Source organism: Camelina sativa, chromosome 18, assembly GCF_030686135.1.
Source record: "Camelina sativa cultivar CO46 ecotype springtype chromosome 18, ASM3068613v1".
NCBI lineage: Eukaryota > Viridiplantae > Streptophyta > Magnoliopsida > Brassicales > Brassicaceae > Camelina > Camelina sativa.
Genome location: NC_141897.1, coordinates 21934556 through 21949358, shown reverse-complemented (window position 1 = coordinate 21949358; position 14803 = coordinate 21934556). Strand labels below are relative to the sequence as shown.

Here is a 14803-nt window from a genome sequence, read left to right as displayed (position 1 = left end):
GCTGGCTTTTTTCCACATTCTTCTTCTGTTTCTTTTTTCTTTCTTTCTCTTGTGCTTTGTGTTTGTGTTTATTAGCTCTCCCCCTCTCGGGTACTTTATATATATAGGCTAAACCAAAGGATGCGAGAAAATTGAAAATTGTTAATATGACTTTTAATCAAATGGCAAATTAACTAAATTTTCTAATATATAATATTTCCTTTTCTTTCCCTAATTTCAAGTCATGTTGCTGCTTACTGTCCTTTTTCTTCTTTTTTTTTTTCCATTTTCTCCAACAGTACCAAACTAGAAAAATGGAATACATTAAAAAGTTAATTTTTTTCTCTTTTTTTTTTTTAGTCACTTGACATTAATTTTGGGGAAATTATATATATTTTTTTTTTTTTTTCTGGAAAAGTATTGCTGGAGATGTTTCTTGGAGGTTTTGCTACCAGGTGATGCGTTTTGGTCTTTGTTGTTGGTTGAATTCTATCATTTTGGTTTCAGTAGTTCCTACTTATCATTTTGTTAATTTGTTGTCTTCTTTTAACTTTTGCAGAGTAGACAAAGGCAAAAAAAAAGCTGTGTGTTGGCTTCCTCTGGCATTCAAGACTGATGTGAAAATAATGCAGAAGATTCTCAAGTGCAGACACATGGTGAGGTTCTCAAATTCAAAAAATATTGCAGAATTATTGTTATTGGGCTTTCCTCTATGATTAAAAGTAAAACATACATCTGGAGGTAATAGATTTGCACCAATGTAATTTTTCCTCCCTCAATACTCTTTTTTTCTTGTTCCCTCCTTAGTTTACACTACGCATGTGTTGATTGCTTGCACAGGTGACAATAGGTAGAAGGCGAGTGGAAATTTCTATCTATGGCATTGTGGTGGGTGATTTGATACCTCTCAACATTTGAAATCAGGTGAGTGATCTGTTCTCTCCGTATCATTTTGTTTTTGTCCATACCACCATTTGTCTAATCGAAATTCAAATTTATCTGTAGGTTCCTGCGGATGGAGTGCTACCTTGATGAGTCTCTAGCATGGCTGGAGAGAGCAAAGTCGTGTGTTTTCTTGTTTCCTATCATAGTGAAATTATTTTAGTTGCCTGCAACTATCACTTCGTTAGTTTTTGAAGGGATATCTCAAAACACCACTGATACTATTTTTTCCTCCAGAGGTAAGCGTAAGTTTCAAGCTTTTATATCTTGAATGAAATTTAAGATTTTCTAGATTAAGTTCTTTAACATTGCTCATGGGATTTTATTTGCTGACAGGGCAGGGCGGTGGTGGATTAGAGTTGTCTGGTTCACCAACAGAAAAGGCCATTCTTGGCTGGGAAATCAAGGTTAATTAGATTTTTTTTTTCGTTATCTCAGTTTACTCAACATTTTAGTTTGGTAGATGCTTCATTCATGATACATATGTGACTTTTGTACTCTCAATTGTTTAGGATAGAAATCAATGTTGAAATCATGATTTCACAAGTTAATGTTTTATGTTGTGTATGTGTTTTCTGCTCATATGCAGGTTAAGGAATATGAAAGCTCCCGATCAAGAAACCCAAGCAGAAGCAGAAGTCGCAGCTGTAGCCTTAGCAGGAGCAAGACCCGAAGGAAAGATCTGAGGTACTATGTTTGTTATCACTGAACCATAAGTATCTATCATCAACACTTATTCAGACTTTGGGGATTTAGGGTTTGTTAATGGTTTTTATTTACTGTGTTTGATTCAGACTTGAAAATTAACAATTCTTTATATATGCAGATAGGGGATGGTTTGAATAATGAAGAAGATTCTATAGGAAGCTGGTGATGTATGTTTTGCTCAAGTCACTCGAGAGACTGTGACAGAGGAACCGTTTAAACATCATAGCCAGGATTCACAGTCTGCTGCACATTTCCATAGCTTTCAAGCTCAGCAACATCCTCTAGGCTCCCAAGAAACAGAGGCAACCTCTGGTGAAGCTTCACCGGCTGTATTGAAAGTATCTCTCTTTCTCCATCGGAGGATTTACCACCAGCTTGTTCCACCAGAAAAGCCAAAGGGTTTCCTTCATAGACTAAACGAAGATGGTCTCGTGGATTCATAGCCACTCCACCGTATAAGAGAGTCCTGTGAAGATCAGCCACTAGAGAACAGATGTAACGCGCCGAGTATTTTTTCGGGTTTTGACCTTTGCCTTGTCTCACTGTGTCAATGTACTTCCTTAAACCTTCTGGCCAATCGAAGTACCTCGCATCGTTCACTGAGTAGATTTGTCCTGTTGTTGATGATCATTGTTCAATGCAGGTTTTTAGACTCATGATTACATTGATTAGGGATGTTGCAATGGATCAAGTCATGTGCCATTAGAAGCTTTTTTTACCTCGAGTAGGGATCTTGATGTTTTGATGGGTAAGAACAAATTCCCCTGTTGAGTGATCTAGCGTGAAGGCGTGTGTTCCCGAGCCAAGTGTAACGCAGAATATAGTGGCTGAAGAGTAGAGCACGTAACCGGAAGCAACAAGCCTGTTTCCTCTCTGCAAAGAATTGAGTTCAGCTTTCTCTTCAACAGGTAAATGATCAAGCTCAACGAGACGATCGTAAATCCCAAATATAGTTCCAGTGGGTATCGAAGCATCAATGTTCCGTGATCCATCTAGAGGATCTACAACCACAACGTAAGGACCATCATCTTTGATCCAAGTTGGACTATCGTCTTCTTCGGAAGCCATTACTGCTACTTTCCCAGAGTTTCTAAGAGAGGACAAGACTATATCGTTCTGCAAAACAGAAGAACAACAATTGTTAAGATAGAAATCTTTCTATATCTGAGTCATGACAAAGGAAGAAAGGGCAAAGAGATATACAGACCGAAACAATATCGAGCGGCTTAGGCGCATCTCGGTCTGACCCACTAGAGGAGGATTTAACAGAGAGCTTCCCAAGTGAAGAATTGAAAGGAGAGGCGACAAGAGAAGCGATTCTTTTGCAGGCATGTTGTAAGTGGTAAAGCAACACCACAAGATCATCTCCTACATTTGCCCCTTCAAAAAATTCAATCTTCAATCAGAGCTTTGTCTTTGTATTGTACAGAGGAACCCTCAAAACCCATTGATAAGTTTTGTCTCATTGAGAAAGTCTCCAAGACTTATATCTTCTTACTCAGTCAAGCAAGTTTTAGATGCTAAAGTCTGGATATTTCCACTAAAATTCAGGATTTTCGAAAATAGATTGACTTAGAATACCAAAATCAACTTGAATTATCGAAACAGTGCTAAGTTAGCTCAGACAGAGTAGTTTGTTACCTGCAAAGTCTATGAGAGTACAGTAACCATCATCATCACCTCCGGTCAAAGTCCGACCAACAGCGAGGGACTTAAATGAAGCAGACTCACGGCGAGACGACGCCATCTCGCGACGGTTAATACCGGCGGTCGGAGTTGAAAGAACAGAAACTGCGATTTGTCTTAACGGGTAAAGATTGAGTCTTTGCGGGGAAACTGGAGTTGGGTACTGAATTAAGGTGAGAGATTGCATTATTCTTCTGGAATTAGAGCAACTGCGAAACTCAATCCCATCTGGGTACGCTTCAAAATCTCGGATAACGAATAGAAGAAGACGAATCTCTCACATCTCAAATTCATACTGCTCCGTAGCACATCGAATACGGTTATATATTTGGAATTGAGATTCCGGTTAAGCTATGAACCGGTTCGGTTATAAAAGCAAAGGAGATGGTGCCTTTTGGCATATCAACTTATTCATATAGTCAGATACAAACAGATTGTTCTGTTACAGCTACACAAATGATTGTAACATAGAAAAGTTCCTTCTTTTGAAGATTCTTACAGTTACTGGAAATTTTCTTTCTTATGAAGAATTCTTGTGGAGCAATGGGTCAGAGACGACTTGAGGTTTGAAGTCTGGCTTTATGTACTTGGCCAAAAGATCGGCATAGACTTCATATCTTGCAGTCATTCTAAATCCCCATTTGTCTTTGTATTGCCTGCAGAGATTGAGATCCATGTCTGAGATCATTAACCCATCTTTGTAACGGGACAGAGACGGAGTGCAAGAAGCATCTGGTGCAGAGAAATGGCTTGACCCATAGAAATGTCCGAAATCATTATGTTGCGGTTTCTCATCGCCTGATGTAAAAGGATTGGGGAATACTTCGGTTCCAACTCTGTTGATGGATCCAACAAAGTAACTGTTTGCTATCGCCGCATTTCGTGCCTGAGATTTTAAAGAACAGATTGAATTGTCAGACTGTTTTTACAGAAAGAGAGCTTCATACATACTGGGATAAAGAAAGAGGAGAATCAAAAGTTAAACCTCAATAGGCCACATTGGTTCACTGAGACCACCAACAGTTGCAGAAGGGTTGAAAACAATCTCGGCACCATTTAGACCAAAAGCTAACCAATTTAGAGGATGGTGTCTCCCATAACATATATTGACTGCAATTTTCCCAAACACCGTCTCAAACACAGGGTGTCCTGTGTCTCCTTCCATGTAATACGTGCTCTCGTTGAAATCACCTACCCTCGGTATGTGGTTCTGCCACCACCGAGCAAGCAATATAAATTAAGCTGACTAAAAGAGAGAAAAGACGAAGCAAAAACATGTAGGGAAAGTTTACCTTTCGATGTTTGCCAATGATATTTCCATTATTCCCTATAATCACAGCGGTATTCCACATCACTTCACCATGATCAATATCTCTTTCAAGAATAGGACTCACAATCACCATGTTATACTTTCTAGCGAATTCTTGAAGAAACTTTGTCGATTCGCCATCAACAGGCTCAGCAAACTCACACCATCTCTTCTCCCTAGTGCAAAATGCAAATGGCATGGTCCAAGCTTCCTAACCATTCCCCAACCAAGACACAATTAGAAACAGTTAAAGAAATAAACTTTTCTATAAAAAAAGAAAGCAAATGGAGGGCAAACCTGCAAGCACAGTATGTTAACACCAGCAACACCCGCAGCATCGATCATCGGCTTCAACTTGTCGAAAATTGCACGTTTTTGGTCAGAGAATGGAGCAGTTGTGGGAATAGCGATGGAGTTTTGAATGAGACCAACTCTGACCACTCGAGGCATTCTCATCTGCTCTTTATCAGCTGAAAAGCTAACAGCCTAGGAAATATTTATCACAAAAAGATCAAAATCAATTAGTTAAGGTCAATGATTTTGATCCTATAGTGTATAATAATATAACCAGCGGAGTAATCAACCTGGAGATCAAAATCATGTTTTGAAGATAAGGCTTTTGCAGACTCCGGCAGAACAATCTGCTCAAGAGATCCCCCACAGTTACGTCCAAGTAGCAATCGGCTGACCTCCTGCAAATCCAATCCAATTCTTTTTGAAGTCGTATCAACATAACTAAAAAAACAAACACTTTAAACCCACTAGTAGTAATCCATATAATCATCAATCGAATCAGAGGCTAATCAAGAACCCTAATTTTAGTTAACTGGAACAAATTTCACGAGATCAATCATAAAAAGAAGAAAAAAAAAACACACTTCACCTGATAGAGCTCGGGCTTGAGATTCGCTGATAAGAGTTGATGCAGCGAATCATAGCCACAAATCGATCCGTCTGCAGTTGTTGTTTCTCCGTTCTCTGAGATCATCTTCTTATCCATTTGTCCACGAGTCTTTTCTACTTTCAGGTTCGATCAGTAACAAGACGGCGAAGACTTTTATGACCGCAATGATCAGTTTGGTCGATTTAAACAAATCGAGTTGTCTCATTAATGACATAATGTATGGGGTGATTGGCGTGGCTCACTGGCACTGTAAGATTACTTTACAGTCCTTTTCAGTTTGTTTTTCTACTGTAAATCATGCCTTTTTTTTCCCACATCCATGAGTGACCATGACAGTCAAATTTTCGTCGATTATTCAATATTAAATAAATATATATATATATATATGAAATAAGTAAGTCTTATACTCCGTCCGTTTCAAAATATAAAATGTTTTAACTAAAATACGCAGATTAAGAAATTTTTACTTTTGACAAATTCAACCAATCAAAAACAATACTGCATAATATTGAATTTTTTTTTGCTGATATTGAATTTTTATAAAAAAAATATTAAACAAACAATCATAGTTCTTAATGCCCATCAGAATTTTATCAATATTGTACCCAAATTCTCTATAGTAAAAAAAATTACAGTAAATATTTAGCTATAATTCTCATCAATCAGCTCTCAATATTATTTTTTATGTAACGAAACAATAATCAAAACGATAGATAAGATATCTTGGCCATCCAACTATTGTAGTTATGTATTTTGAATCTTTGATCTATACAAAACAATCGTATTTGTAAATTGTTAACAAAAAGAAATTGTTTTACTCTGTGGTAATTATAGTTATGTACTGTATTTTACAAAAAAAAAAGTTAGTAAGAATTTACAATCAAATGTTACCCAGCATTATTAACAAAACTGAAATAAATTAAAGTTAGATACAATAAAGTATTCTTTGAAAGAGTAATATGATATGTTAGTTTAGAATTAGATTAACACTAAATTAAGAACAATAAAATAATAGAACTTTGAATTAAAATAGATATGAAAAGTAATTAAAGAGACCTCGATAAGACATGAGTAAACTTGTTGACCATTATCTTCATTCACCAAATCCATTCGTTTTGGTCAATGTAGATAGTGCAATCAAACAAATTGAGGAGGCATTTGATTAGCTTAGTGACTATTTCATTCCACAATATCATGAAGATTCTACAATATTAACACCATTTTCATTTTTCAAATGGTTATGTAATGTGCATAAAAAATCCAAAGAATAATTAAAATACAATTACAAAACAACTATTAGAAGTTGCCTCCCAAAAAAAAAAAACAACTATTAGAAGTTTGTAATATGAAAATCACAAATCGCATTTCAAACAAAATAACAGTGAAGCAAATGTATATCTGGAAAGTCTCAATATTACTATTGTCTATAATATCTTTACAAATGTGTATCGAGTAAACATTTAATCCAATAACTTGTTTACATAAACTCTCATAACCTTATGTTGATATGAAATGTAGATAATGCAATCAAAAAATTTGTATAGAAAACCAAAAAGTGTTGTCTAAGAAACGAAAGACAAGTCATTATATTAATTTTATAGATAAATATTCTTGCAATTGATATGAGTAAGTATCTCTTCAGTTCGTAACTTTTTTAATAAGAGACAATCAGTTAGACCGACAGTTTTGAGTGATGTAGAGAGCAAGCTGTATCATTGAATATGTTAATATGAATAAAAATAAAATGGCAAATTAACTAAAATGTGTAATTATTTAATTTTTGTGATTTATACTCCAAAATTCAAGCCATTGTGTTTGACATTTTCTTCTATATGTGTTTGTTTTTCCATTTTTCTACAAGAAAAACAAACTAGAAAAATGGTTAATAAAAAGTAAATTGTGTTTTGCTCCCAACAAGAACAAGAATTGGTTGGTTACTTTGGTTATTTCAATTTAGCGGAAGCACGCGTTCACATTCATTAAGAGGAAATATGTATAATAAAATAACTCGACACTATATATAATTGTTCTGTTACTTGACATTAAGGTGGAATTAAATAAAAATAATCTACAAATCTTTAGATCAAATTTCAATTACAGACCATCACATCTAGATATTTTAGGGTTTTAATTTGGGATCCTTGCCATATTAGGAGAACATACCTAACTTCTCTATGGGTACTCTCTTTCCTCCTAAACACATAACGGTACAACATAGAAATTGAGAAAACTACAGAACACACTCCGAATACTTATTAAGTGAGTGGTTTAATTCTTCACAAACCTAGTTTTTTTATGGTGGAATGTACACAAACCACTTCTAAATTTGCAATGGAGTGAGTGACTAGTGAGTGAGTAAGCTAGAGAATGATTCGGGCTTACATCGACTGTAATCAAGTTAATAGGCCCATATTTACTTATTTTAGCAATAAAATTATTTTAATTTATTTTACCGGAGAGGGAGGAAAAAAAAAAGAAGAGAAGATATGGTAGGCGGACGCGGCGGAGCTGGTGGTTGTGGTAACAGAGCGGTGGCGGATCGATGGCTTGTTACATCGGAGAAGCTTCTAGCGTCTAGTGATCTTCAAGGAGCGAAGACATTTGCGATCCGCGCATGCGAAGCTGACCCGACCCGAGCAGAAGCTGCTGACTATATCCTCGCAATCTGCGACATTCTTCTCGCCGGAGAAACCCGTTTAGGTCATTCCAACTTGCCTGACTGGTACGCCGTGCTCCGACTCGGTCGTTTAGCTCAAAACCCTGAACACGTCGCCACCCAGTACCGTAGACTCGCTCTCCTCCTCAACCCTTCCGTTAATCGCCTCCCTTTCGCCGATCGGGCTTTCAAAACCGTCTCTGATGCTTGGTTCGTTCTCTCTGATCCGTCTAGGAAGTCATTGTACGACCGCGAATTGCAACTGAGTCAACTCGGCCAATCTGGTTTCAATCCCCAAACCCAAACGCATCAACAATTTCAGTGGAACCCTAGCAATTGCACCAACGCAGCACAAGAGCAGCCTTGGCCGCAGAGCCAGGCTAGGACCTCGACTGATCCTATGGCCACGAGCTTCTGGACCGCTTGCCCTTACTGCTTTGTGCTCTTTGAGTACCCTAAGGCTTACGAGGAATGCACTTTGAAATGTCAAGAATGTAGAAGAGCGTTTCAAGCTGTGACTATACCAAAACCTCCGGTGGAAGGGAAAGACCACGAAGATGTTTACTTTTGCTCATGGGCTTTGTTTCCATTAGGGTTTTCCGGTGAGTTTAAAGCCCCGAGTTGGTCACCTATTTCACCTCTCTTTGCTTGCCCTCTGCAAAGGGTGGATGATGATGAATCATCCTTGAAGAAGAGAAAGGAACCGGCTGCTCCTAGGATTTATTATGACGATGATGACATATATGTTGCGATTTCCGATGAAGATGGCGCTGGTAATGATGATGATGATGATGATGGTGATTGGCAAAATGGGGCACAAGGGAATAAGAAGGCGAATGTTGGGAAAGGGAAAGAAACATTGGTGAGAAGTGACAAGAGACATGGAGTTGAGAAAGTCCAAAATGTAGAAAGTATCCGTAGTGCTAGCAATCCTGCCTCTTCGTTTGCTGGGGCTGTTGGTTCCTCATCTGGGGTTATGTCTAAACCAGTGAATTACATTACTAGAAAACGAATGGGAACAGGAGCTAAGAACCTGGGGAGGTTGGATTTGAATGTGGAGTTCAGTAATGAAGTGGAAGAGCCTGCTGTGGCAGGTGGGAGAAACGAAGGCAATGGGGTGGGAAGTAACAGGGAGGTAGATAATATGGAAGGGATTGGGTTCTTTGAGGGGCTTGATGAATTCTTGAATAGTTTGCCCATACTTTCTGTTGTTGGAGATGATAAGATCAAGGCTACTTAGTGAAGTAAGGCTTTTTTCTTTTTTCTTTATTTGTTTAGGTTTGCGATGTTTCCCTGTAGGCCTTAGCTTTTACGTTTCCTGTTGATGTTTAACTGTAGTGGAAATACTGGCATTTTGATTCCTTGGAATCACTGTAGTTGGAATCTGTTGATGTTATTTTGGCCCAAAATTCGGATGTTTGCTTCCCTTTCTGGTATATAATTTTCTGCTTCTGAGTTCGGACCTCTGAGTATGGTATTAAGATACATATTTTTCTCGGTTTAGAGTATAAGATCTTATCAGCCAAGTGCATTCTATAGTGTAAAAAGTGAGTTGCTTATTCTATTCAGGTTTCTTTTGTTGCACAAGAATTATGTTCCTCCAACTCAAAAGGCCATAGTGCAAAATATAGGTGTTTACATGTTGTGGTTGCTGCTTCTGTCGGTGTTCATTCACTAGAGACATTTTTGAGTTCTTTGCTTTCTGGACCGACAAATGAAGAGGTAAAGTGACGACACACACATTGCTTGCTTTTTTCATCCTCTTTGTCTATGCTTTGTAAGGTAAGGAAAACAAGTAAGTTATTAAGCTCTTTGTTGATAATTTCTTGCTGGGGTCTAAGGTAAAGACCTAAATGGCTTTGTAGTGACTCAAGGTAAAGACCTAAATGGCTATGTAGTGACTCTTTCTGTGTAATCATTGTAGCTAGGTATTTATCTCTTACCTGTAAATCTGTAATGAGAATATGCAGAAACAAGAAGATACAGAAGCTATTCAAGAATGCGCTATGTGCATGTTATTTGGGCTTATACACGCTCTAGCTGTGCTCCAGTGAAGTATCTATTGTCTTTATTGATAAAAAAGCTTGTTGAAGCCATCAATGACGAACCTCTCTAGGCTAGGCTCTAAGCTATTTCTGTACTATCTGTTTTTCTCTAATTGTGATGAAGACAGGTTCGTTTTATCTATCTTGCCTTGTCTTCTTGACCATTGTTTCTTACTTATTAATAACATACAGAAGTTGTTTTCGAACATAAGCTGACGATCGGTCGTCCTGGCTCTGGCTTGAATTTGAATCCGGATGTCAAAAACAGATATCGGTAGTATTTGGGCTCGATTCTGCTTTTTTTAATTCGGGCCGAAATGTTATAGAATTGGGCTTCTGATTATTATTAGGCCCAGATCAATCAGAGCGGTGATAAATAACCAAAAAAATGGCATATGCTCACTCAGACTCGGACCCCCGAAGCTGAGACAAAAAGCAAAAACAAGTGTTAAAGAGAGAAGAGATGGGTGTGGAGAAGGAAGTCATCAGACCCGGCAACGGTCCTAAACCCGCTCCGGGTCAAACCGTCACCGTCCATTGCACCGGATTCGGTAAGTTCCGTCTTCTGCATCATATCTTTTTTGTATATTTCCATGGTCACCAAAAAATATAATCGATCTATACACAAATCTGCTTAGGTGAAAGAGCTAATTAATCTGATGTGAGATGTGGTTGGTAAATTCACCTGTTTTGTTTGTTTTATCTGTTGTGAATTTGGATTTAATTTAGGGTTTATGTACTCTTCTCCTTGTCGGCGATGTGACGGAGTGAGTAACCCTTTTAGGTCATACTTAATCTGTAAATCTTGTTTGTTTTTGCGATCTCTGCTTTTAGGTTTAATGGAGAATCTTCTAAGAACCTTATCTCTCTTTGTCTCTTTCAGGGAAAGGTGGTGATCTCTCCCAGAAGTTCTGGAGGTAAATGATTCTTCATTGTAATCCTTGATTCAAGGATCAGTAAACAGAGAATTACGTTTACTTGTTCTTATCATCGTTCCACACACTAGTTGCTTATTGTGTTTTGCTTTTTGGTATAAGATTAGCCTAATTTTGTGTTTTTTGCTCTTTGGTATTATGATGATATAGTACAAAGGATGAGGGGCAAAAACCTTTCTCGTTCCAAATCGGTAAAGGTTCCGTGATCAAAGGTATACCTTATTTACTCTGTTTCATTGTTGATCATATCATATGGTATACCTTTCTGGAGAAGATAATGTGATTCCAACTTTTTAATATTTTGCTTACAGGATGGGATGAAGGCGTTATTGGAATGCAGATTGGAGAGGTTGCTCGCTTGCGGGTATGTATACCGCTTCTCCCATCATGTTCCTCTTTCCTAAGTTCTTAAGATCTTCATGTTATGGATTCTAAGCTTTATGTCTAATGTTGAAGCATGTTTGTTTCTGACGATAAGCTCACTTAGAGATTGCAATAGTATATAGAAGTCATTTGTGTGTGTGTCGTGTATATATATATTTCGTGTGTTTCTAACATCTTTGGCTTGCGGTTTTGATCTGTTTCTGCAGTGCACACCGGATTACGCATACGGCGCTGGTGGGTTTCCGGCATGGGGAATCCAGCCAAACTCGGTTCTCGACTTTGAAATCGAAGTTCTGAGCGTGGAGTGATGATCTCCCCCCGGCTCAATAAACTGTGGGAAGATTATTAATCTATACTTGAATGTTAAAATTATGAAGAGGTGACAACCCTTTTTTATCTTTATTGCATCTGTGATCTTGATGAAACAAACTTTATGATGTCATTGCTCTTTGCTAAAAACTCTTGGACAACGTTTTATCTCAATAAAATACCCGTCTTTGTGTTTCAATCGAATGTTTGTATTACTGCTGTTTATGGAATATGTGATTATTGTTGTGTGTCCTCTTTACATTTTTCTAACTATTTAAGTGTGGGTGCTAAAGGATGATTCTAATTCTAATTATGTTGTAGTAATTCATGTGTATGCTTTGAGTGAGGATAAATTGAATTACTCCAAGAAAAAGAGATTTTAACTAGTACTCCCTCCGTTTAAATTTAATTGTCGTTCTGAGATTTAATTTTTGTTTCATAATGCAGATGTTTGATGATTATTCCTGCTGTTTTAGATTTTCAATGCAGATGTTTGATGATTATTCCTGCTGTTTTAAAGTTTTAACTAATGAAAAAATTATGAAATATATTAATAAAGGACAAAACATAAAGTTTAATATTTTTTTTTAATTTTTGTGCAAAAATCTTATACGACAATTAAAAAAAATCAGAGGGAGTATATGATTTGGTGAATATATTAGATTGTATTTATTCAATCAAAATGCTAAATAAAAAAAGCAGAAAAAAAATAAAAAAACTAAAATATCAATCTCAAATTTCTATATGCTTTAAAATAATAAATAGTTTTCAAAAGTATCAGATCCAAAACAAAAATGGTCTCAAAGCAAATTAGATTGTAATAAGTATATTCTAAAATAATGAAATTTGAAATGAGCACTTGTATAAATTCTCTCTAACACAGTATAAATACTATTATGAAAATCAAATCAAAGGAAGAAAAAGACGAAAGTAAAGAACTTTATTTCAGAGAGAACATATTTTTAAGTTAAACAAAAGAAAGAAAGTAATTTATACCCAGAACCAAATCAGTATTGGAAGCAGAGCTTGAAGCTCTGAGGTGGGCAGTCCTTTCAATATCTCGATTCAAGTACAAGAAAGTAATTTTTGAATCAGACTCGCAGCAGCTGGTGTCGATCATCAACCAGGGCACAGACGTACCTCATATTGATCCAATTATCCAAGACATTCGACACCTTAACCATCTTTTTGAAGAAACAAAAGTGGTTTTCACCCTCAGAAATGGAAATATGGTGGCTGATAGAACTGCTAAGGAGGCCCATTCTTTCACGAATTACGTTCCTAAGCTTTTTTCTATTATGCCTTGTTGGATTAATTCTAATGTGATTGCAGATCAGTTGTAAACATTTGATTTGTCTGTTTGGTTAATTTAAAGTTGAAGTTGAGCCAAAAAAAAAAAAAAAAAAAAAAAGAAAGAAAAAGAGAGAAATGGCGAGAGAGAGAGAGAGAGAGAGAGAAGTCGTGCGGGTAATTAAGCACTTAAAATTCCCGTGCATTTCTTTAATCATCACTTATTCTCACTTTCTTCTTCTTCTTTTTCTTTTCTTCATTTTCATTTTCATTCCTTTTTTACTTTTCTTTTTCTTTTCACCCACATCCCCCAATCACATAAAGACTTTTTAATGATATTATTATTTTAAAGAAATGGATTCTACATAATATATATATTATATATACAAAAGTATTGAGCTAATTTTGGCGTTGTATAAGCTAGATGCTTAATAGTCAATTAAAATTAAATAATAATAATAAGGGTGGTTAGCTTTAATTCTTTTCCGCCACAATGGGTGTTTGAAAACACAACACGCACCTGAACAAATGTATTTTAAGATACTATAATTAAGGATGAGCTTGAGCACACTTTCACTAACTTAGCTTTCAATTAAATTAAAGATGGAGTAGTAACCTGAAAATAGTATTTATTTAGAAATTAATCAAGGATAAAAGCTCGACCACACTTTCACTAACTTAGCTTTTAAAATAAAATAAGAGAAAACGTATGGACTTTTACTTTAACGAATAATCAAGAAAGTATATTAATAAAAAAAGAATTATACTGGTTAGGAACAAAATATATACTATTATTAAACCATAGAGTATAACCTGAAATTATGGACCGTGAGACTTTGTCATCATAAATACCATAATTACGCATATACAAGTTCGGCCCCCTTGTCCCATTTCTTTCAAGCAAAGCACAATAAATATTTGCCACCGTTTTAAAGTACAAGATTAATTTCCAAGTTAACATTATTTGTATCTTTTTTTCTTTTATTTTCTCTAAATGTTAGAAATTCCAATTTTACAACTCAAAATATGTAACCTTTTGCGTATATTAATTCAATTTATACTAAGAAATACAGTATAAAGTAAATTTAAATATAAATATATTTCTAAAAAATTGACTAGATACCGAACCAAACCAAAAAAACTTGTATAATGCACAAGATGAGGGGTGATTTAGTAAAATATAGTATAGAAAAGGGTAAAAACGTCATAATTGTTTTTTATAAAGCCTTGTTACTCTTGTAGCCACTCAGCTCTTTAGAGAAAAGATAGTATAGAAAAGGATAACGGTTTACAGATTATTGCTCGTTGGTCACTTTCATCTCTCTCTCTCTCTTCTTATCCCTTCGCTTTTCCATTGATTCAGCTCAAAAAAAAAAAAAAAAAAAAAAAGAGAGTCTCATCGTTTTATCCGGATCTGAGCGAAAGATCGTTCCTTTCATCCTTTGTAAGGTATCAAAATTCAATCTTTCTCCACTGTTATAGTCTGTATCAGTGTTTTCTCTGTTTGTACATCTTAAGTGAAATGGGAAAAGTTCTGTAATTTAACTCTGATTCTAGCTTAGAACATTGTGATTTGTGTATATACTGAGTTGCATTAGTAAAAACGTAGCGTAACTTTGCTTGGATTGAAGCCTTGATGAATACACTCTGCTTGCT

The 14803-nt window shown here is 36.1% G+C and overlaps 4 protein-coding genes across 7 annotated transcripts; 2 read left to right on the top strand and 2 right to left on the bottom strand.

Annotated features, from left to right (window-relative positions):
• Positions 1–1672: 1672 nt before the first annotated feature.
• Positions 1673–3751, bottom strand: LOC104762595 (fructose-1,6-bisphosphatase, chloroplastic). Its single transcript, XM_010485917.2, has 4 exons — positions 3271–3751; positions 2837–3009; positions 2349–2745; positions 1673–2243 (listed from the first exon to the last, which is right to left on the bottom strand). Exons 1-4 carry the CDS (start codon positions 3500–3502, stop codon positions 1843–1845), a joined length of 1203 nt encoding a protein of 400 aa, XP_010484219.1. The 5' UTR covers positions 3503–3751; the 3' UTR covers positions 1673–1842.
• LOC104762594 (beta-ureidopropionase) lies at positions 3683–5877 on the bottom strand. The gene is made up of 6 exons (XM_010485916.3): positions 5508–5877; positions 5209–5316; positions 4922–5110; positions 4608–4835; positions 4301–4525; positions 3683–4201 (listed from the first exon to the last, which is right to left on the bottom strand). The coding sequence occupies exons 1-6, from the start codon at positions 5622–5624 to the stop codon at positions 3836–3838; spliced, it is 1233 nt and encodes a 410-aa protein (XP_010484218.1). The 5' UTR covers positions 5625–5877; the 3' UTR covers positions 3683–3835.
• Positions 5878–7917: 2040 nt separating this feature from the next.
• LOC104762593 (uncharacterized) lies at positions 7918–10437 on the top strand. 4 transcript variants are annotated; one of them, XR_015589270.1, is made up of 3 exons: positions 7918–9428; positions 9816–9906; positions 10155–10437. XR_015589270.1 is itself a non-coding variant. In XM_010485915.3 (2 exons), the coding sequence occupies exon 1, from the start codon at positions 8015–8017 to the stop codon at positions 9422–9424; it is 1410 nt and encodes a 469-aa protein (XP_010484217.2). In that variant the 5' UTR covers positions 7986–8014; the 3' UTR covers positions 9425–9428; positions 9816–10437. The 4 variants fall into 4 exon arrangements, 2 of the variants coding, with proteins under 2 accessions (XP_010484217.2, XP_087356100.1); XR_015589269.1 differs by having other exon boundaries at positions 8015–9428; positions 9754–9906; XM_010485915.3 differs by having other exon boundaries at positions 7986–9428; positions 9816–10437.
• Positions 10438–10441: 4 nt separating this feature from the next.
• LOC104762592 (peptidyl-prolyl cis-trans isomerase FKBP12) lies at positions 10442–12056 on the top strand. The gene is made up of 6 exons (XM_010485913.3): positions 10442–10503; positions 10586–10780; positions 11113–11146; positions 11315–11376; positions 11476–11528; positions 11755–12056. Exons 2-6 carry the CDS (start codon positions 10693–10695, stop codon positions 11854–11856), a joined length of 339 nt encoding a protein of 112 aa, XP_010484215.1. The 5' UTR covers positions 10442–10503; positions 10586–10692; the 3' UTR covers positions 11857–12056.
• The last annotated feature ends 2747 nt before the right edge of the window (positions 12057–14803 follow it).

Coding starts and splice junctions, on each gene's coding strand:
- LOC104762592 (XM_010485913.3), top strand. CDS start 10,693: ATGGGTGTGGAGAAGGAAGTCATCAGACCCGGCAACGGTCCTAAACCC. Junction 11,147..11,314: donor CTCTCCCAGAAGTTCTGGAG/GTAAATGATTCT, acceptor ATGATGATATAG/TACAAAGGATGAGGGGCAAA. Junction 11,529..11,754: donor GAGAGGTTGCTCGCTTGCGG/GTATGTATACCG, acceptor CTGTTTCTGCAG/TGCACACCGGATTACGCATA.
- LOC104762593 (XM_010485915.3), top strand. CDS start 8,015: ATGGTAGGCGGACGCGGCGGAGCTGGTGGTTGTGGTAACAGAGCGGTG.
- LOC104762594 (XM_010485916.3), bottom strand. CDS start 5,624: ATGGATAAGAAGATGATCTCAGAGAACGGAGAAACAACAACTGCAGAC. Junction 5,111..5,208: donor AACATGATTTTGATCTCCAG/GTTGATTACTCC, acceptor AATATTTCCTAG/GCTGTTAGCTTTTCAGCTGA. Junction 4,526..4,607: donor TCATTGGCAAACATCGAAAG/GTAAACTTTCCC, acceptor CGGTGGTGGCAG/AACCACATACCGAGGGTAGG.
- LOC104762595 (XM_010485917.2), bottom strand. CDS start 3,502: ATGCAATCTCTCACCTTAATTCAGTACCCAACTCCAGTTTCCCCGCAA. Junction 2,746..2,836: donor AGCCGCTCGATATTGTTTCG/GTCTGTATATCT, acceptor TCTGTTTTGCAG/AACGATATAGTCTTGTCCTC. Junction 2,244..2,348: donor CATCAAGATCCCTACTCGAG/GTAAAAAAAGCT, acceptor CATCAACAACAG/GACAAATCTACTCAGTGAAC.